This window comes from Tetrahymena thermophila, assembly GCF_000189635.1.
Source record: "Tetrahymena thermophila SB210 genomic scaffold scf_8254719, whole genome shotgun sequence".
NCBI lineage: Eukaryota > Ciliophora > Oligohymenophorea > Hymenostomatida > Tetrahymenidae > Tetrahymena > Tetrahymena thermophila.
In genome coordinates, this window is record NW_002476484.1 from 431,606 (window position 1) to 454,053 (window position 22,448).

The 22,448-nt window shown below is 25.6% G+C and overlaps 3 protein-coding genes across 3 annotated transcripts; 2 read left to right on the plus strand and 1 right to left on the minus strand. All coding sequences in view use genetic code 6, as the record gives it.

Moving 5' to 3' along the window:
• Positions 1 to 11: 11 nt before the first annotated feature.
• On the plus strand, positions 12 to 3,769 carry TTHERM_00392690 (cyclic nucleotide-binding domain protein; the record flags this gene model as incomplete). Its single annotated transcript, XM_001011845.3, has 8 exons — positions 12 to 31; positions 84 to 258; positions 321 to 427; positions 516 to 708; positions 763 to 1,027; positions 1,521 to 3,347; positions 3,478 to 3,584; positions 3,644 to 3,769. 8 exons carry the CDS (start codon positions 12 to 14, stop codon positions 3,767 to 3,769), a joined length of 2,820 nt encoding a protein of 939 aa, XP_001011845.3.
• An 881-nt stretch (positions 3,770 to 4,650) lies between these two features.
• TTHERM_00392680 (NACHT domain protein) lies at positions 4,651 to 13,712 on the plus strand (the record flags this gene model as incomplete). Its single annotated transcript, XM_001011844.2, has 3 exons — positions 4,651 to 4,662; positions 4,732 to 6,853; positions 7,066 to 13,712. The coding sequence occupies 3 exons, from the start codon at positions 4,651 to 4,653 to the stop codon at positions 13,710 to 13,712; spliced, it is 8,781 nt and encodes a 2,926-aa protein (XP_001011844.2).
• Positions 13,713 to 14,908: 1,196 nt separating this feature from the next.
• Positions 14,909 to 21,314, minus strand: TTHERM_00392670 (hypothetical protein; the record flags this gene model as incomplete). The annotated part of the gene is made up of 13 exons (XM_001011843.3): positions 14,909 to 15,041; positions 15,101 to 15,452; positions 15,502 to 16,437; positions 16,718 to 16,943; positions 16,999 to 17,671; positions 17,783 to 19,110; positions 19,167 to 19,901; positions 19,951 to 20,322; positions 20,403 to 20,510; positions 20,596 to 20,742; positions 20,838 to 21,041; positions 21,109 to 21,183; positions 21,279 to 21,314. 13 exons carry the CDS (start codon positions 21,312 to 21,314, stop codon positions 14,909 to 14,911), a joined length of 5,325 nt encoding a protein of 1,774 aa, XP_001011843.2.
• Positions 21,315 to 22,448: the final 1,134 nt, after the last annotated feature.

The window sequence follows — 22,448 nt, forward strand, 5'->3', positions numbered from 1 at the left end:
AAACTTAGTTTATGGACATATTTAAAAAGAAGTAATTTCATATTCACTTCAATTATATAAGATTAAAAATTATTTTATTTTAGGTTCGAAGAAGATCTTAGGAGTAAAGTTAATGCAAAAAGAGCAACTAACGTCAGAGATTAGTAGTTCATTTTTAAAAAATTCAAGCATTATGATATCTAAAACACTGGAACTGTAGATTTCAAAGTCTTTTTGAGTGTAATGGAAGGTTGTGGCGTAAACATAACAAATAAAAAAGTAATTTTAATAGGAATTTTCATAAAATAGAGTTTATTTTTTATCATTTTAAATGTAAAAAGCTCATCCAAGAAGTGTACAACTCGTATTTATAGGATAATCAATAACTTAATTATTAGAGCTTTATTTCCTAAATATTTGGAAAATTTTAAGAAGAAGGCATTTAGATGTAAATTGTTTTGTTAAATATTAAATAAATTAACCTTTTATTTATTATTTTGTAAGAGAGTTTAATGGATTTTTATTAAATTTAAAAGCGAAGATAGATCATTATCTCCATTTAGAGGAAGAAAGACTTTTAACAACAAAGACAATTCTTTTCTAAATTTCAATTAAAGTGATGCAAAAGAGAATTAAAGGGATGAAAAAAATATACTAGCAAAATTTTAGAAACAGTTAAAAGCTAAAGGAGATTTAAATGATGCTATGAACATTTTAAAATAATTTATTGTAATTTAATTTGTTGAAAATATGCTTAATTAAAATATTTATTTAATTAAAAAGGAGCTAGACAGCACAGGAAAAAGATAAGTCAGTGAAAATCATTTTGTGAAGATAATAAAGAACCTGCAATTGAATTTAACAGAAAATGATATTAAGTCTTTGTATTCATAATAATTATTTTGGAAAAATAGATAATTTATTTACGACTAGTTCATTCAAAGTGTATTTAGTCCTATAGATCAATACAGAAAGCAGCTTATTTCAGATATGTTTTATTAATTAGATATTTAACAAACAGGATTCATAGATATTGAGTATATAATAGGTAAATAATTTAATTAAATAAATGCAGTCAAACTTGTCAAAACTGAGAATTTATGGGATTTAAAATTTTAGCCAAAACTTTTTGTACTTTGTAGTCAAATGCATTTTAAATTTTGGATCATTACTATTTAAAAAATATCATAATTGAAAACAAAATATGATATTTTGTATGTCAAAAAAAAAATTAAGTTAAGCTTTTTGTCTATAGATATTTTTTTGTTATTAAACTTTATATTTTGAAAATAAAATATCATATTTTGCAAACAATCTCATATTTTGTTTTCAATTATGATATTTTTTTAATAGCAATCATCCAAAATTTAAAATGCATTTGACAAAATAGATGGATTTTACAATGAAAATTTTTAATTTAAGGTAAAAATTTTCTAAATTATTAATGAATACTCAGCTTATATTGGTTTCCACTTTGACAAGTTTTATTTACTGTAATAAGATATATTTAGTAAAAATATTTTATAATTGAATTTAATTAGATTAGTTTGATCCTTCTAAATAACCAGATGTTATCAATAATAAAAAGACTGTCAAATAAAGTTTGTAGGATTTTCTTAGATATTTTAATATATTTTGCTAGTTTAGAGAGAATTCTAAAAGCAAGAGCTTTTCTTTTTAAGAATTTTTGGATTTCTACTAAATAGTTTCTTACTTTATTGAGGGCGACTAAGAATTTTAACAAATGATGTCCTTTGGCTGGAAATTTGTATAAATTTAGGAAGAGAAAATGTTTAGTAGTTAAATGGAATATAATTTTGAAAAAAATAGAGAAAGTGCAAGATAAAATGAAATCGAAGAGAGAAAATAAGACAATATTTTAAATTTGACTAAACAGTTTAACGAATTTACATCAAACGAGTAACAAGAAAATATTTTAAGCAAAGATGCTGATGAGAAAAAATAGCAAAATTCTAAGAATAATATTTACCCTTAACAAATGCAAAAATCAGATATCTTCAATTTGAATACTGAAGAAACTTAAAATAGATAACATAGATTTATGAAAAACTACTCTAGAAGTCCTATAACTAACAGATATAATATCATCAACCATGCTGATTAAGACAGAGATAATTCAAATATTGAGAAAAAGCATTCAAAAAAAATGAATATTTCACCTATTTCTAAAAACAATATTTTTACAAACAACTAAGAAGATAACTACGATTATTCTAAGAAAAAAAGAGACTTTGATATTTTAAAAAGTGAGATAAACAACATACTGACTCATGAAAATAATACAGCTGGTATTTAATAGGTTCAGAAAAAAGTAGCTAAATCTCCTTTCTAAAGAGACTCTGGAAATATACTTTCTCATCAATACGAAGATTCAAACTAAAATATTTTAAAAAAATCAGGTAAGAAATAAGTATATGGATCTCCACAAAGTCAAAGATATAATATTATATCAAATATTAATCAAAAAGAATAAATAAATTAAGATTTAAACTTTTTGGAGTAATCAATTAAACATAATTAAAATACTATAAAATAATCAGAACAGAATATATTTAATCCGAATGGATCTATTTAAAATTAGTTATAACTGAACAAAAAAGCAGAAGAAATAAATTAGAATGATAGAATTAGTTCATAACGATATGGCTAATTTTATACTCCAGGAAAATAGTTTATTTAAAGCTAACAACAATCTAATAAATAGGAAGAAATTAGTCATAATGAAAAAATTGCTTCATACAGATATGAAAATTCAAACTAAGAAAAGAAAGGTAAGAGATGTGTGACTCCTCAAAGAGAGACTGGCTATAATATAATCAGCAATCAATCTAATTAGCAGAATTTTAATACTCCTAAAAGACAAAATTATATTAATAACGAGAATAACTAAGTTAAATAGAATTTAACATCCACTCCTTAAAACAACTTAAATGAAAGAACATTAACTAAAATAAAATAAGAAAGGGAATAAGAAGAAGCAAAAATGAATAAATAAAGTATTTGTGTTAGCCAATTCTTAAAAAAACTTGCAGAGAGAGGTCCAAGAGGATTTATTAATTTCTGGAATAAAATTGATAAAATTAATTAATAGCAAGGAAACGCTAATTGTGATTTCTAATAATTTTAATAATTGATGTAAACAAGCAGATTCGATTTCAGTTTGGAAGAGTTAGAATTTATTTTCAGTAATTTCGATAAAGATTAAACAAAGTAAGTAAACGGTCACGATATCCTTAAGTTTTTTAGGGGAAAAGGATTAAGCAAAGCAAGACAAGCCAGCATAACTAAAGTCTATAACTCAATTAATCAATTTTAATAAAATCTACCTTCTTATCAGAAAATACTTGGTAAGTTTTTTGAAAATAAAATTTTTACATACTTTATTTTGAAGAATTATTTTGAATTATCAAATTAAAAATATTACCTCCATTTAAAATTTTAAGCTGACCTAATAAATTCTATTTAAAATAAAAAAAGACTCTTTCAAACCGAAAAACTGTCCTGATGTAAGAAAAGGAAAACTAGCCTCAGAACATCTCCTAATTGATTTTGTAGATAATTTCGAAAGACATCATGAACTTTATGTAAAGCAATTTTATTTTATTAAAATAATTTTATTTATAAAAACAATAAAAATAAATAGAGTTAAGGCTAGAATTTACAAAACATTGATATGAATGAATTTGTTTCGTTAATGAGTTTATATAGTTTACAATTTGAAGAAGATAATTAATTTGAAAATTTTTTATTTTAATCTTTTGCTGTATGATCTATATTAATTTATTTATATTTGTATATATTTATCTATTTATGTATTAAAAAATTAGTCAATCTAGCTAGCTAATTACCTAGAAAAAAGTATTTGTGCTTTAAAATTAGTTTGATAATAAATGAATAATTTCTTTCAATTTATCTAAATACTTTTATATGCTTTTAATATTTCCTTTAATTATTGTTTGGCGAAGTTCATTATTTGATTGTGAAAATTATTTTTTGATATATAAAAAGTTTTAAAAAAATTTGATATATTGAATGAACGATTGGAGGAGATTAGTGTATTATAAATTCGGGGTAGAATTTATTTTTATTTGATAATTTATTTTATTAATAATTTATTTATTTAGTTTTTATTTTATAGATTAATTGAATTGAATTAATTATAATAATAAGATTTATAACTTTTGTAAAAACAAATCTAATTTCTTGAATTAAATTTAAGTGTAAAGATACATTTATAAATTCAATATTAGGTTAGGTTCTCATTACTGAGTCTTAAAAGTTAACAATGTACTAATTTATTAGGTATTTATTTAACACGCATATATGTAATTTTAAATTCACGCAAACATATTCGTTTATATGCATAAATTTACTTTTAAAAGAAAGAAACAATGTATTTATCTATATATCTATCTATCTATTAATTTATTTAGTTAGTTCTTCTTAAGAAGCTATTTATTACTTTTCAATAGTATCTAGTATTAATGTAAATAAATAAATAAATTTTGGAATTATTTTTTATTTGTTTCAATTGTTAATTTAATAAAAATAATACTGGAGCTCTTAGTCTATATTATTTTACAATATCAATAGCAAGCAATTAAACATAGGTAGATACATTAAAATTTTTCTAAAATAAATAAATTCATGATGGAGGCTAGGGTAAACTTTTATAATCTGTTTATTTAATTTGCTTAGTGTTATAATGATTTATATTTTTATCTTGAAAAGGAGTTTTGTACATAAAGCTGCTCTCAAAATAAATTATATTAGGTAGAAGAAGCTATTTTAGATAGACTTAAAAAGTCAACAAGCTGTTTATTAATTCAAATGATAGGAAAATAAATTCGATTTGAATGGATAAATTAGTCTTTTCAATATGAAAAGTAAAGCCTTAAGAGTTAATATAAATCTTTAGATGGCGAAAATAACGAAGAGGCAAGTTTTTATTGTTTTGATAAGATCAAAAATGAATAAGTCAAACATTAAAAGAAGACTATAAAGTTGAATAAAGATATTTACTATGAAATTTACAAATATGATAATAAGTAAGAAATTTATAGAGTCAGCAAAATCAAAGACAAATTTAGCATGAAAGATTTCATGAATAAAAATAAAGTAGGTCTTTAGAACTTATTTAATGGTTTAAGTAGAAAAAACATAGAAGAAATAGTTGTATAAAGTGAAGCTTTAATATAAAGATACAGATAATGTGAATAGGTATTATTGCTAGGAGGTGGAACTTGTGCTGGAAAACCTAAAAAGTTTTAAGAGAACCACTTAAAACCTGTTTTGAATCAAAAAAAAAGTATTTTGGTTTCAGAAAATGAAAAAAAAGAAAATAAGCAGCAAGAAAAGATAATTGAAGAATATACTTACCAGTTGAATGAAGAGTAATTAGAAAAAGTCAACTCAATTTTGGCTAAGCTTAGATTTTAGTCTCCTTCTTAGGACATTAACAATAGATTAGCATCTAGTACTTACACAGATATTTATGAATTATTTTCTTAAGTTTTATAATAAGGAATAACAAATCCTCAAGCTCTCTAAACTTTTCAGTTAATATTAGAAACAGGAGTTAATTTTTTATTGTCTCTTGTTTGCCTCGCAGACTAACACAAGGCAGATTTATTTGACGAGAAAATGCAAAAGCGTATTCTCGATAAGATAAAAAAAATTACTTAGCTGCTAAGATAGTTTGAATAGAGATTACCTTTACAAATAGGTATATTTCTCCTTAAATACTAAAAGAAAATAGTTTTGTTAAAAAGAAAATAGGTTCATGATACTTCTTCTTAAGCAAATAATAATAATAATAACAATAACAACAAAAATAATAATAATAATAATAATAATAAATAAAAAATCATATAATTAGATTAGTTTGTTATGGACTGGACAAAATACTACACAAGATTTTGCTTTGGTGGATTTTAGGATGTTGATTTCAATCATGTTCAAAGTCTCATCAATTCTTTGCAAATCTATTATGAATTCAACAAAAACTAGAAATTTGTTGTCTAAATACTGAAAACAGAGTATTCTCTTATCACGAATTATCAGGATGTCCTATAGAAAAAAATTTAATTTGAACAATATTATGAAGCTATTTTGTAGAATTATGAAGAAAAAGAGTTTTATTAAATTTTTTATTCTTACATGATGTTATTTGATTAGATTTTTGAAAATTGCAAAAATTTAGAAGAAACTGATAGTAATGATTCTAAAATAAATGATATTGCAGAGTTGGCTTCTCACTTCATTAAACTTGTCTCAGGTGATACTTTTATAGATCTCTGCAGAAAGACATTTTACTATGAGAACCTCTAGCAGCAAAGCACAAGAAAAAAATTTATAAACTCCTTACTTAAAAACCACTACTTAAGGTATGTTGAAATGAAAGTTCTTATTTAAACTTATAAGTTAATTAGCATATTTGAATTAAAGCTTAATATGTCAAAGTATTTTTCAGATTCTGATATCAAAAATATTGAATAACTAAAAATGCAAATTTTTGAGAAGTTTCTCTAGGAATCGAGCTGTGAAATTAATTGCATAATTTATGATGATGAGTAACTGCTTAAGTTGATAGAGAACATAGATTCATCTCTAGATGAGTCATATTTCTAATAATACAAAGAAAAGCTCAAAATTCTTAAACAAAATATGGAAAATCTAATTATAGCTAATATAAACAATAATGTCATTGAAAATGTTAATTAAGAGAAAGAATAAAAAATGATATAAGAATTATTAGGTCGAAAGCTTAATTTCAGTTTAGTCATTAACGAGCCAAAAACAGCCATCAGCAATAGATTCATTGAAGCCTTCATCAACAGAGTTGCTTCAAAAAGTATTTAAACAAAAAATTTCTTTTTCAACATAATTCATTTTTTTAAATAAAAACGAATTTTATTAATTAACAATTCTAAAAAACAAACATCTTATTTTTATTCAAAATTAAAATTAATTAATTTTTTTCATTTGAAAATAAAAGGTTTTATTTAAAATAAAATTTGGTAAAAAATAAAAGTTGAAATTTTTATTTTTGTAATTAAAAAATAGGAAATGATTCTTTGCATGAGAAAGCTTCTAAAATTCATGTTAATTAAAGATTAAAGTTTATCTCAAGTAATGCTCTATCTAAAACGGAAATAAACATTGACGGATTAGTTGAAGATAGTCTTCAAATGCTGGAAAAATATTTTTTAGTTGAAGCTAATACAACTATCAATGTTGTTGCTATAAAAGGTGGTCCTGGAATGGGAAAAACTCATTTAAGCAGAGAATTAATGAGGAGACTGATGAAAAAAATTTAAGAAACTGGAAGCAGAAATATTGCTATACCAATTTTGGTGGAAATGATTGAAGTTGAGAATACTTCATAGCACCTAGATCTTGAATCTTTCTTAAATAGCTCGATTGAAAGATATGCATTCAGAAGTAGCAAGGAATTAGAATATCTCAAAAATTCTTCTATTCCAAAAGTTATCATTTTAGATGGTTTGAGTGAGTGGTCATGGGGTAGTCCAAATACCTCGTTTAGGGAATGGATTCGATTGAGAGAGTGGAATAATACAAAATTAATTATAACATATCGAAAACCATTTGTTAGAGCTGAAGAATTTCCTTACTTTTTTGGATAAAAATGTCAACAGCCCAAAGATATTGAGGAAATCAGAGCATATAAAAAAAGTATAAATAATCCAGGCCCTTTTATAGAAAACCATAAAAATACTATATTTACTACAAACTAGAATATTCCAAAATAGAACGCCAACTTTTAGGAAGATGATCGTGAAACTTGCTTTGAGGTATTTTAGATCCTTTCTTTGAGCCAAGAGAATGTGGAGGACTATGTGAGGTAAAAGGAAGATTAAGTTAGATTAGATGTGAAAGGAAAGAGGAAAGGATCTTTTTCTCTTGATTCATCTATGGTTAGTAATATGAATAATAATAACCGTCGTAGAGAACCTTCATTTACACTTTAAATGCAAAGAGATTTAGCACCTGGATTTTTAATTAAAACTTTTAGAGCATGCACGAGAATAAACACACATTTAATAGATATGCTAGAAATTCCTTTTAACTTATTTTGTTTCTCAGAAATTTTGTCTAAGGTTTAAGGCTTGAAGGAAATTTATTGGGGAGAAGGTGGTACTAAAGAAGAGAGACAGCAAGCAGCTACATGGGTGAAAAACTAAGAAGAAATGCAAGAGAAATTGCTCTTAGAAGAACTGAATGGTTTAATTGCAGAAGCTGAAATTGATGAAGATTAAAGACCTCTTTGTCTTGACAATTGCATTGAATTTTTTGAAAATTTAGCTATGAATTTATTTACTAAAAGAAAATATAAGATGAATCTTCATGAAATTCAAAGCTTAATATTAGAATAGTAAAGAATTATTATGAGAAGTGGTGGAAGTCCTGAAGAAACACAAACTTTTGAAAAAGCTCTTACTTGTGTAATTGCTAATGCATCTAGGACTTCCTTTTTAGCCTCTGTTGACATCTCCTTCTTTTAGTTTGTAACTGGAAACTTTGAAGAAGATGAAACAGTCCAAAATCATGAAGTGCAGTCCATGAGAGATTTCGAGATGAACTTAAATCAGCCTAAACCCAGAGGGCATAAAAATTTGCCATCGTCATCTTAGCTTTACAGCTTTAGAAATACTCCTTGGCTTGAATTTATGATTGCTCGTGCTATGAAACATGATTTTGACAAATCAAAAAATACAATCCACAATATACCAATGTAGGAGTTATAAAAGTTCGCTATAAATAGTAGATATTTGCTTGAAGAGAGAGGCACAAGTGAACACAACCCCTTTTCTATTTCTCAACAAACAAATCATGCTTCAGTCGAAATGAACATACTAAGGAAACTAGCCACTATAATGAGAAACGACATTCTAAGTGAAGAATTTTAAAATAAAATTATGAATAAAGAAATAGTTTAATAGCACAGATATATTTAAATGATCATGCGTACTCGCAGAATGCCTAAAAAAAAGTAAGAACAGAAATAAAAAATTGTTTAAAAAGTTCACTATCTTCAAGAAATAAAGTAAGAAGAAAACACTGAAGAAGAATGGGTAATCAAGCATCAAAAACATCCATTAGATATTGCTTCATCTAATCTTTTAAGTGCTATCTGTTTCAACAAAGTCTCTTTAGGATTAGTAAAGCTTCGTAACTGTAGTTTTTCTCGTGCATACCTTTATGGATATCGCGGGGATATTGATATTGCATGTTCAGATGTTAGTGAAGCAAACTTGAGAGGAAGTTCAATTGTAATTTCAAGAAGTAAATTTTAGCACTGCTTGCTTGACGATGAAAAAAATAATCACGAAAGGTGGAATAGTTTCTATTCATATACATACACTGCTTTGCATTTTTCTTCTAATTCAAAGCTTTATACTGGATCTCTAAACGGTGGTTTATCAGTTTTCTAACCAAAGATTGACAACCCTAATGGAAGTAAAGCAAAAAAATCAAACAAAAAAAATAAAGATAGCCAAACAAATATGCTAAATGTAGTTGATCCTGTTTTTACTCCTATTTAGTTTTGGAATTTAACAAGCTTCTAAAGGCAATTTTAAGAAGAAATTAGAGCTGTTTGCTCTTATAAAGAAGACATATATTATGCTTTCTTAAATATTATTGCTCATGTAAATGAATTTGGAGAGGAAAAAGAAGTTGTAATTGGACATCAAAATAAAATTAATGACATGGCAATAAGTGAAGTTCACGCACATCTAGCTACTGTATCCAGTGATCACACTATTAGAATTTGGAAATTAGTCGAACCTGAATCCAAAGAAAAAGGAAAAAAGTAGAATGTTAAAAATCCACAAACTTAATAGCCAAAACCAAAAGCAGTAGGTGTGGCACAAGCTAATGGAGAAAACGGAGCTGAATAAAACTAAGAAAATCTTGATGAAGATGTTGAAGATTCCTTCGCTGAAATGGAATTACTACAAACTCTTACAAATCACACAGCAGAAGTTCAATGCTGTTCTTATTCTTCCAATGGATTATATCTTGCTACTGGTTCGTACGATACATAAGTTTTGGTTTGGGAGATTAAAAGCAAATATAACTTAAAAAAAACGTTAAGTGTTAAAAACGATTGGATTACTTCTTTATAATTCTCGTTTGACTCATCCATGCTTATTGCTGGCTCATCTTAATCATACATTAAAATATGGGATGCAACAGTCAAAGCTGATTTTTAAGATATTTAAGTTTTTTCAACTAGGAAATAAAGACGTGATAGCATGATTCTTGGCAACACTCAAAATAAAAACGACTGCATTGGTGGTGTATCGTGTGTAAGAATGTCACCAAACAATAAGATGATAGTATTTTCGACATTTGAAGAACCTGGTATTCAAGTTTATGATTAAGTCAAAGGCAAGCAAATAAAATATTAGCAAAGTACAGCTAGAAAAACTATTTTCTTAGATGAATCAGTCATGGGTTAAAATTACACAACGTAAAGAATGCCTTACTTTTTAGTAAATAGTATGCAATTTTCTCCAGATGGTAAATATTTAGCTGTTTCATCATCAAATTCCACTCTTTGCTCAATTTGGAGTATTGACACTGGATTTAAACCACCAAAGGAAGAGGGATCTAATCAAAATCACACAGCCTTCGCAGTTAACTCAGTTATTTCTCCAAATAAAGTAGCAGCTATGTGCATAAGCAACGATGGTAGATACATAGCCACATGTGCAGGTTTAGCAAGTCCACACAAAGATTCGTGCCGTATAACCATCTGGTCAATCTTAAAAAGAGGAGAGTTAGCAATTATAATATAGACTCTAGACGAAGGTCTCCATTCATAGGCAATAAGCAGTTTATGTTTCTCTCCTGACAGCAACTATCTAGTTTCCGCATCCGAAGATGACCACTTTGTGGTCTGGCAAAATGTGCATAAAACAGAAGACACAATAGTTAACCAATAATTTTCACGTTAAAACTCTTAAGATTCTAAAAGACAATCACTAGGTTTAGCTAATATGAGACATATGAGTATTTCTTCAACAAATTTTAATTAGCAAATGTATCTCGAACCATTTAAAAGAGTTCAAGCACACAAATATCCTATTAGCGCTATTGCCTTTTCTGTGGATGGAAATTACTTGGTCACTTCCTCATCTCAAGAAAAATCATGTAAAGTCTGGAATGGGCATACCTTTGACTTTTCTCATTAAATAGAGTGGGAAGAGTAAATAGCCATCTGCAAGCTTGAATTTTCTTAGAATGGAAAGTACTTAGCCACATTGCCCTTGCCTTCTGTTGTAACAAATACTGTTTCTTCTGTATATTAAACTAAAAAAGGCAACCGAAGCTTAACTGTTTAAAGAAAATAGAGCATCATTTAATAGCAAAATGGATAGATGGCATCTCTTTCAAAATAATAATCTACAGTAAATATATAGCTATCTCCTCAAAAGTCTAATTAAGTTCAGTAGAATGAGTCAACATCATCGTGCTGCTTTATTTGGAATGCCAATAAGAGATTCTCGTATAATTGTATAGTAGGTACTGTAAAAAATAAAGAGGGACGCACATTTTAGACCTAAATAGTTTCAATGTGTTTTTCTAAGTGCAGTACTATGTTTGTTACAGGACAAACCAATGGTCTTTGTAACATTTGGGATACTCAAAATCATTTCCACTTAGTATAATCGATAGATGCTCACTTTGGTTAGATAACTCACCTTGCATTTTCTAGTGATTCTTAGATGCTTGCTACAACAGCTTTAGACTCTACCTGCAAAATTTGGCATATCCCAAATAGATTCAATGAAATATCCTCCTTCTATGTTCCATATGAAACATCTGGCATTTAATTTGTTCGCCAAGGACACTCAATCGCTGTATCATCAACTTCTGATGAGTTTTGCCTAAAATTCGTGGATATATATGCTCCAAATTATAGAATGGAAGAGTTGCGTGCTCATTCTTAGGCTATAACTTAAGTAACAATCTCAAATGACGGTCGCTTCCTTTTGACAGCCTCACAAGATAACACAGTCAGAATTTGGGATTTAAAAAATCATTTTAACTAATACTATAACATCAATTTAAATTTCAGACAAAACTAAAACAATAAATCAAATGCCATGCATACACTTTCTAAATAAGAGTAGAACCAAGATGATGAATAAAATAATGAAGCAAGAGAAAATTAAGAGAATATTGTGATGCAGGTTGCTATGGAATAAAGTAAAACTAAAAAAGGAGGAGAAAACAGATATGAAAATTCTAACACTTAATTCTCTAAAAGACAAAATAACCCAAAGATAAAGAACGATTTTTATTTATCGATTGAGAGATACGAAGATGAAGAGGATTATGTTCTAGAAACAGAATAAGACGACGATGATGATAAAAAAAGTTAGAATTAGAAATTGAATAATTCAAACATAAAAAACCAAAAGAGAAAGAACTCAATCTTTGCAGCTCCTAACTTAAAGCCTTCTTAAGTCTATCAAAACAGAGTGAAAGAATAGCACAAAGATGAAAATATTGATGAATAGGACTATGATGAAAACATAGGAGGAATCATTACTGCAGCAATATCCGAAAAAGGTACATTCGTATTCGTTGTAACTAAGGAAGAAAGCAAATACGTTTAATTATATGACCTCTCTAGAGGTGTAGATGATGTTAGAGAATCAATAATATTAAAAGATCACACTGATTCCATAACAGCCTTGACTCTATCATAAAACGATGACTATCTCGCAACAGGCTGTGCTAATACTGAAATAAGAATATGGAAACGCACAAGCTTGAGTTTGTATACCTGTGAATTTGAGTTAGAAAAACTCATAGAAGGTCGTCATACAAAGCAAATATCTTGTTTGGCCTTTTCAAATAATCTAAAATACTTTGCATCTGGTTCGTGGGATATTACCTGTAAAGTTTATAGTGTCGAAAATGAATTCTAATTATTGCACAATCTAGAAGGCTAATACGGTTACATACTATCAATTGCCTTCTCTCCATGCAATGAAAAGTTAGCTATATCTTCTCGTGACTACAGTTGCTATGTCTGGAATCTTGACACTCGTTTGGTAGAAGAAGAATTATTTAACCATCGCTAAGCTGTAACTACTTGTTCATACTCTTCTCAATATTTAGTTACTGGTTCAAGAGATTAATCTTTTATCTTACACGACATCAAAAATGATTACAAACTTGCACGTAAAATAGAAAATTTACCTGCATCAGTAACTAATTGTAGCTTATCACCAGATGGCAAGTATCTCATAATTGGATTGTAAAACAGTCTTATACAAATTTGGGATATACAAAATGTGTATGATTTGACAACTGAAATTAAAAATGATGAAATTTACAAATAAGTTTGCCAAATGGAAAGTGAATTAAATGGAGAAAATATTGAATTGAATTTATCAATAGGAAAAATGAGTGTCTGTAATTTTATCTCAGACGAATACATAAATGAAGAAAGGAAAAAAACCTATGCAGAAGAAATGAGTGAGTCATAGCACAAAGACATGATAAACTAACTGCCTTAATTAAAAAGAGATTGCATAGGGAATGTATTAAAAAAATAATATCCTTAATATTCAGATTAAAATAACTTAGAATTTGATATTGAATACACAAAAGATGGCCGTATTTTAATCATAATAGCCAAATATCCAATCTGCGTAGTTACTCTTTGAAAGAAAATCAAGTTTAGTTAGTTGTTAAATTAGTTAGTTAGTTATCAGTAATTAATTAATCTGCTAAAAATTTTCAGAGAAATTTTACTTCAATAAATAAATAAATAATTATCTTTATTAAGAGAGATTAATTTTGATTTTATATAAATTACATGTAAAAATTTTCTTAAAATGAAAATAAGAAAAAATAAATTAATAAATAAATAAATATAAATAGATTTTTTTACCTTAATTTTATTTATTTTAAATATTTTTTATATTTTATGAAATTATATTTTAGTATTAACAAAATAAATAAACATTTTATCATGAAATTTTGTTTTTAAATAATTTAAATAATTTTTTCCATTTACTTTAATTTTAAAAAATTTATTTTTTTTTTAATAAAAATTTTCACTATTATCAACTGTAAATCATAGTATATTAAGTAAGTTACTCCCTTCCTGATTATTTTTAAAGTATCTTCCTTAAAGGTTGATGGTCTTTCTGCTTTTCACTTTGAATAAATAAAGATCGATTTTAATTTGTTTTATTTATTTTTAAGATTTTTTTAGTAATAAATAAGGACCTTAACATTATACTTTTACTTTTTAGAATAAAGTACTTTAATATATTTATGGGTATATATAGTAATTAATTTAATTCTCTAATTTTTTTTTTCAGTTTTAGATATCTTTTTTAACCTCAGTCAAAAATAACTGATCAATTTGTCAACTAAAACTAATTTTTCTCGCATTATTTTTTTAATTCATTTCAATTTTTTCTTAATAAAATATATTGCTTTGTTTGGGTGTTTATTTAATGAATTTAAAAAAAAATTGTTTGTTACTTTCTCAAGATACTTAAAGAATTATGTAAATCATATTTAAGAAAATTGTAAAATTAAATTTGAAAGGATTTATAAATAAATTAATAGTTTTTTACAATCAATTAATTATAACTAACAAATATATTTATTGATTTATTTATTTATTTTTCTACATATAAAAAAATATTAATTATACAGAATTTAAAATCGTTTTGCTTATAAAAAGTTTTAATTGATTCATTCGAATAATAGTTTTCTTAAAAAATTCATTAACATTTTTCACTTATCAATAAATACTACTATCAACATTAATAAGTTCCTATTCTAAAATATTATTTTATTTATATTTTATGAATAATTAATTGGTATTGTTGACAGATTTATTCATTCATTAGTTGTCTCTTGCTGCATTCAATCTTTTTGCGTTTTAAATGTCCTATTCTAAGTTGTCATTAAGATTCTTAATTCTTAATTCCAATTAATTTTTTATTATCTTTCTTCCTGATTTACTTTTTTCTAACCTAATTATTACATTTTATAAAATACTTTCAATTATTTGGATTTCTAAAAAAAAAATTACTCTTAAAGAATATTTTCAGTATTATTTATCATAGAGAGATCGTTAACACTTGATTTTTAAGTACGACTTTCTTTAGCAGAGTCTGGCCTTAAATTTTATATATTAGAACTAAGGTTGTAAGAAGGAGATACAATAGAATGGAGATCATTTTTTATTGCATGAGTAGTGCTCTAAGATTATCCCAAAGCAGTGAAGTTTGGCATTAAATTTATTCCTATTCCTAGACCTCCACTAATGCTGCTATTTTTATATTTATAAACCTTTGGAGTCACTTTTAAGCTGTTAATAGGGCTTTCTTTTCTCTCATTGTTCTTTAATAAATTATTACTATACAAGCCTGAACCTTTCAAATCTTAATAAAAGTAATTAGCTTTATTTTTTTTAATTAATTTAAAATTTACTTATAAATTTAGATGAGTCTTCATAAGATTTATCCTAGTTTAATTATCTTCTATCTGTGAAAAAATTAGCAGTTGAAGTTTTGTTTTATGGCTTGGCAGAAAGAAGAATCTAAGATTGGTTTGATTTAGCTGATTGGAAGCCGTTACTGACAAAATTATATTAGGCACCATTCATTCTATTGTTTATATTAATATCTTACTAGGGAAGTAATTCTTCTTAACCTTAACTATTTAATGTGTTTTGAATTTGCTAAGTAAGAGATTAGATTTTGTCTTTCATTTGAGTCCTTTATCTCTCAAATGATTTTTATAATATCTTATAATCTTTAGAAGCCGTTCTTCTATTCTGATCAGTTTGGAGAGGAGAAGTGAAATAATTTTGTCTTTTTCTAAGAGTAAATGCATCAGCTTCTGAAGAAATCGAATGGTTTAAATTTTAATTGAATCCTATTGAAGAGAACATCTACTTTTATCCACTCTTATAAAGACTACTTATAAATTGGTTTGTATTAGCATGATGATCTTCAGTCAAAAGTGATACTTCGTATTCTAATTTTTTTACTTCCTAAGTAAGTTACTCAATTATGGCATTTGACTGTTCCTATTATACTTTGTTCTCATCTAACTAAGTATTCAGTAAATTAATTATATTTTCGTATTCAGTCACTTTAGCATCATAAGTGCTTTCAAATTATTGAATAACACCCACACACTCAGTGATATGCTCCTTTTATTTTTAATTATTATCATTCAACTCTATGATTTTGTTTTCTAGGTTAGCAATAATGCTATCTTGTTATTCTATCTTTTGCTTGAATTCATTAGCCATTACAATAGAGTTCTATAATTTCTCCTAAAGATCTCTATTATCACCAAACAATTCTGTGGTTCTATTTTAAAAAGACCTTTCATACTCTGCAAGTTAAGTGTTCTTTACTAATATAAGCATTAAAAATATTTTTATTAAAAAATAAATATTTATTTAAACAAATAAACAAACAAATTATTTAGTAACATAATTTCAGTAAGCTAAATTTACAAATAATTTTTGAAAAATTAAATATTTTTTTGGTAATAATTTAATTTTAATCAAACAAAAGATTTTTTTATTATTTAACAATTTTAATAATTAAATAATTTTTCACTTAAAAGTTTTTTGTTGAAATTTAAAAAAGCTTAAATAAATTTTATTGAATAAATTATGAGGAATTTTTACAGTCTAATTCCTTTTGAAGATTTTGGATTTCTCTTTGCATAGCTTTATTATCCATTCTCATAGTCTTTTAGGTGTTTTCTTCTTAATCCATTTAGACTGTATACTCGTTATTGATTTCAAAAATTTACATTTCCTGTTCGCCTATTTTTTGTTACAAGTCTTTTATCACTTCTTCTTGGTTAGCTTCTAACTTTTCTAAGTTTTAAATCTATCTCTTCAGCTGATTCTATATTTTTAGTCATAAAAGTTTTATTTTTAGATTCACAAAAATAATAAATTACAATTTCTGAATTCTTTTCTGTGATGTGTTCTTGAAGCAGTACATTTTATTGCATGAGTTCACGGGATTTATCAACTATTTCATTTTTTTCTTCGTTTATTGTTTCTAAAACTATTTGATTTTCTTTGAAATCTGCATTGAGCAATGTTTGGTTATTTTTGTACTGCAATAATTTCTTATACAAACCTAGTTTTTATTCTTTAGAAAATTAGAACAAAGATATTCTTAGCAACTAAGTTTCTTTTTTAGCTAACATATTTTGTACAACTCCTCTATTTCTAATTTTTCTCTTGATTATATAAAGCCAGGAGTTGAATGCCTAAGACAGAGTCAGTTTTGATTTTTTGTCAGCCATATTCAGAATCTATCTTTATTTCTATTTTTTCTAAACTCTTTACTAAATAAGCAGAAGCCACTACTTGAAATAAGCTCTCTATAAATCATTCTTTTGCTTGAGTTAATCTAATCTATCTGATTTTTTAGATACTGATAATTTAAACCACTTCAAAATTGAAATTCTCTTCTATTAATTTTCTCTTCTTGTTTGCACAGCCTTTGCTAATAAATTTCTCTTTCTTACCTTCTCTCTTAAGTCCTTCAAGGCATTAAAATGTCTTTAAACTAATTTTTTCAAACTAAATTGCTTTGCCTTTTCTTCCAGTCTCTTTAAATTTCTATTAAAAAATATTTATTATTAACTTTGATATAAGCTTAAAAACCAAACAATTAATTATGAAAGTATTTTACAATTTTAATTAAATTTATTAAATATGATTGATAATTACCTAGAAATACAATAGGTTTACTTCCAGGTATTAATAAGTCTTTTTTTGATGAATAATTCAGCCACTTTATTTCTAGCATTCTTTTCTCTTGAGAAAGCAACCAAAGGACCTGACATATAATTAAAGACAGAGCGAAGTAGCTGCTTCTTTTTATAATGAATAAATTTGTTAACTTTTATATTATTGTTGATAGAATCTTTGCGATTTTTAACGAGCATAGCAAAGCCCACTTTTAATAGATAAAAGTTAGATTATCTAATAGCATTTTATTATTTCTATTTATATGGTAAAGCAAAATTAACAATGTATGACTTCCAAAGTTTCAAAAACCTTCTCTTAGTTTTGCTATTATCAAATATTGTGGCCTTTTATTGATATAAATCTAGTTCTTTTTTAGAAAGAACGCTCTTTTTGTATTGTTATTTCATCGCTCTCCAAATCTTAATCTGGAGCTGCTTTAAGTAAAATTCTTTAACTTTTGCCTTTTCTTTTAAATTTCTTTCTTTTATAGCAATAAATTACTTCCATCCAACGAATGCTTATGCCAAATTTTATTGCTCCTTCTTCTTTAGCATTCTCTGTACATCGCTTTAAAAAATAATATTACGCTTCCAAGAATTGAAGTAATTATGATATAAAGTAAGATTCTATTCTTGTAAAGAGACACGACTAAACTTTTTAATGACAGAATAGCGTTTCATTTTTTTAAAGCAGTTGACAATTAAAAATTGATTTCTTTCATTTTTCTTGTCATATCTAAACTCATTTATCTTTTTCTCTGTTTGAGTAGAAAACTTAAGGTAAAGGAAACCTAATTTTAATATTCTTTACTGACAGAAATTATCTGCAATTTCTTTTTTTTTAAGTTCTGACTAAAGTATATCATATTATTCTTAAATGTCTTATTGCTATTACTTGTAATAAATGCTATTCTTTTCAGCATTGCTAAGTTCATTATTTTTAATTAACATCCTGTTCAATTGATCTCTCAATTCCTTCACTTCATGGTCTAAGACTTTGTTTAAATTTTAATTTTTCTCCAGCTATTTCATTAATTCTAGTTAGTCTTGCTACTACTTTTTCAAATTATTTTCACTGCTGCTGTTGACCTCAACAAGTTTTTCTTTAATAGTGCCATTTAATTATTTTAATTAAGCAATATCATCTTCCTTTTTTTACAGCTTTTTATTTAGTTCAAAAACAATTTCTTCGAGCTCTTTATTTCTTCTCTTATAAGGTGTGGGCTTGCCAAAGAAATCTTGTGAAGTATTTCTAGCTGATTTCATGAGTTTTCTGCAGCATTCATCCTGATGATTTGGTCTTATTTCCTTTAATTTCAATAAATTTTCATAAAATTTAATTAAATATAAATAAATATTTTTACATATTAAGATGGTTGAGGAATAGTTCTATTTGGGGAGTTTTCTTTAGATTCTTATTATTATTAATTGTTTGCCACTCCACGGGAAGTATTCTCAAGAGAAGAATCGTAACCACCTTAGTTTCTTCTGCTGACTTATTCATTATTGGTTGGAGAATAGTATCTATCCTTGATAACGTAATCACTAGGAGACCCACTTCTCTGGTACAATATATTCTCAGCTGATAAATTTCTTTGTAAATTATTTTAATTTGTTGGCTATTAACTTTAATAAGTGTTGAATCTCTATTGCTAAGTTTGTTCATTTTTTTAGTTTTTTTATTATTTCCCTAACAAAATATCTTATTCTTCTTATAGCTAAGTGTAATGAATTTGATCTTGCTAAGTATTTGAAGTAAAAAATAATTTATCTTTCGAAGTACTGAAAATTTAATTGTCAGTGATAGGCGAAACAGGATTGAAGCTTTCATTTGTGTTTGAATTTCCTTGATTTATCTTTTAGAATAAATCTCTCTCTTCATCAGGAATATTATTTTATTTAAAATCTCTAGATAACTTTTTTTTATTTAGAGACTACAGAGCACCTGCTTTATCCGATGTGGGTAGACTCTAGTTTGATTTGCTATTTTTAAGAATCTACTTCGCTTTATTCTCGCTAGTTTTGAAATTTAGTCTGCTACTGGTCTTGTTTTAAGCATCAGAAGATGCCAAGTTTCTAGATGGAGAAAATGTTTTTACCTAACAAAAGTAAAAAATAAAAAAATAATTTTAAAATGAATCAAAATACATTTTGAGGCAGAGGTTTAAATTTAGCTATCATTTCTTCTAAAAATTCATTATAATTTTAAACTTTTTTTTCAAGGAGAACATCTATCTCAGCTAATTTGATATTTTATTGTTTGATCATTTCTTAGAAAGCCTTATCGTAGTTATCTTCCTCATTGTTATTTGGGTTTTGTTATTAAAACTATTCATAGAAGGTGAGAATATCATTCAATAGCAAGTCTTATAGCTCGTTCTTATTATATTCATCGAGAGTCTGCATAAAATCAAATTTGTTTTTGAAGGAATAATGATTCAATTCCTTATTTTCCATATTTTTTACAAATTTTAAATTATTTTATATCATTTCTCTGTGCAGATCAATCTTTCTCCCAAACTAGATTTATTGATTTAGTATTAATTACAAAAAATCATTCGATTTAATTATTGCAATAAAATTTATTTTTAAAAATTTACTGAATTTAGTTTAATTATTTCGCAATAATTCTTCAACATCAACTGCAGAAGTTGGGTTTGCTATTTTGCTTTTATTTCCGCTTTTAATCTTGCCTCCTCGCTGACGGGCTATTTATATTAAAATAATTTCATGAACATATCAAAATTAATTAAGTAAGTTCGATCTTTAGAGATCCTAACTATTTTATCTTACTCTTCCATCAAGGCTTTTTAAATTTGGTAGAACAGTCAATAAGTAAATCTTGTAATTTGGATGCTTTGCTATGGGATTTCCAGATAAATTTAATTACTCTAGAGAATTTAGTTAAGATATCTACCTGAGAATTTTCACATTTGAAAGCTTTTTATTAAACAAAAAACCTTTTTTTCTGATATTTTTTTATATTTGTTGCTATAAAAATCCTATGATTGAAATGAAATTAGTAACTTATTTACCTCATTATGGGCTAAAGTTAATGTTTTTAACTTTTTGAATTGCTGGATACCTTCTAAGTCAGTTAAATTATTGTTGCTAAGGTAAAGAATTTCAATATTATTATATTTGTAAGGTAAACGATCTATCTCATTAATGCTCTTCTACACTACTGAAATCTTTATATCATCAAAGAACTGAGGAAATCTCTCTAATGCATTCGAGAGCTATTGAAAATTTTATAAATAATGCATATTTATTTGTTATCTCTTTGAAAATGTAAATTAAATATACTGGAATCTAATTTATATATGATGTCTTCTAATTAACTCTTTGCTTCCATCCTTGTGTAGAAGTTTATTTGATTTGCTTTTCAATTAACAAGACAATTTTAATGTTTTGATGATCATAATAAATTTTGAGAATATGTATGTATAAATTGTAATGAAATTTGGATTTTTTACCTTCTTTAGCTTATTCACATACTAATAGGAATTCATGAAATTAAATGCTTTGCTATGAGTGTATTTGTTTTAAACGTATTTAATCCTTCAGCTTGAATTTAAAGTTGATATTTGCTAATTACTATGTTTTAATTTCCAATAACTCTAAGCAATTTTATTTAGTAATAAATATATATTATTTAGTTTTTACTACTTAATTTAATTAAGTATCTGCTTGTTTGCTGCTTTTAGAACAGTAAAAAATTATTGATATTTTATTTTTTATTGATATTATAATTTGTAATCTTTATTTTTATTTAATGATGTTGCGATCATCTAATTTATTTTTATAATTTATCTAACTTTTCAAATCTTTCTTTGATTTAAATAAAATCTATACATATATCTATATGCTTCATTTCTTTCTTTCTTTGTTATCTTTTTTGTTTATTTGACTGGATTCTATTGATATTCTTAATCTTTTTATCATGGATTTTTATTTATTTAATTATTTTTTTACTATTTGTTCATAAATATCTGATAGATATAAAGGTGAACAAATAAATTGATTGATGATCACTCTTTAATTTTAAAAATTAAACAAATAAATTAATTAACACTCACTTTGTCCTTCATTAATAAATAAATTAGTAAATCTTTTTTAGATATTTTCTTTGATATAACATTTTTCGCTGAAAAACTAATTAAAACTACTTTATATAGATTATTATAGGCTTTTAAATATATCACACAATAAATTTTTAGAGATTTTAATTAAATAATTAAGAGTGCTTATTAGGCTCTCAATTTTTTTTTAATGAAACTTACTTAATTATACTTAAAAATAATTAAAAAAAAGACAATTTTTTAAAATTATTTGCATAAATTAAATAAATTAAAATTAATTTTTTTAAAAATATCATTTTATTAAATGAAGTTAATAAAAAAGAAAATTTATAATTAAAAACTGATAGAAAATTTATTTAATTTCTTTAAATTTAAAAATAAATAAATAAATAAATAACTCACTTATTTGAGAATTTGACAAATTTAATTAAAACTGAAATAAAATTTATTTTGAAGAAGTTTTAATAAAAGAGTATGAAAAATATTTTAATTTTAAAAATAAATCTAAAAATAATTGTTGGCATTCTTTCATAAATTATCTTTATTTATTTAATGATTTTCAAA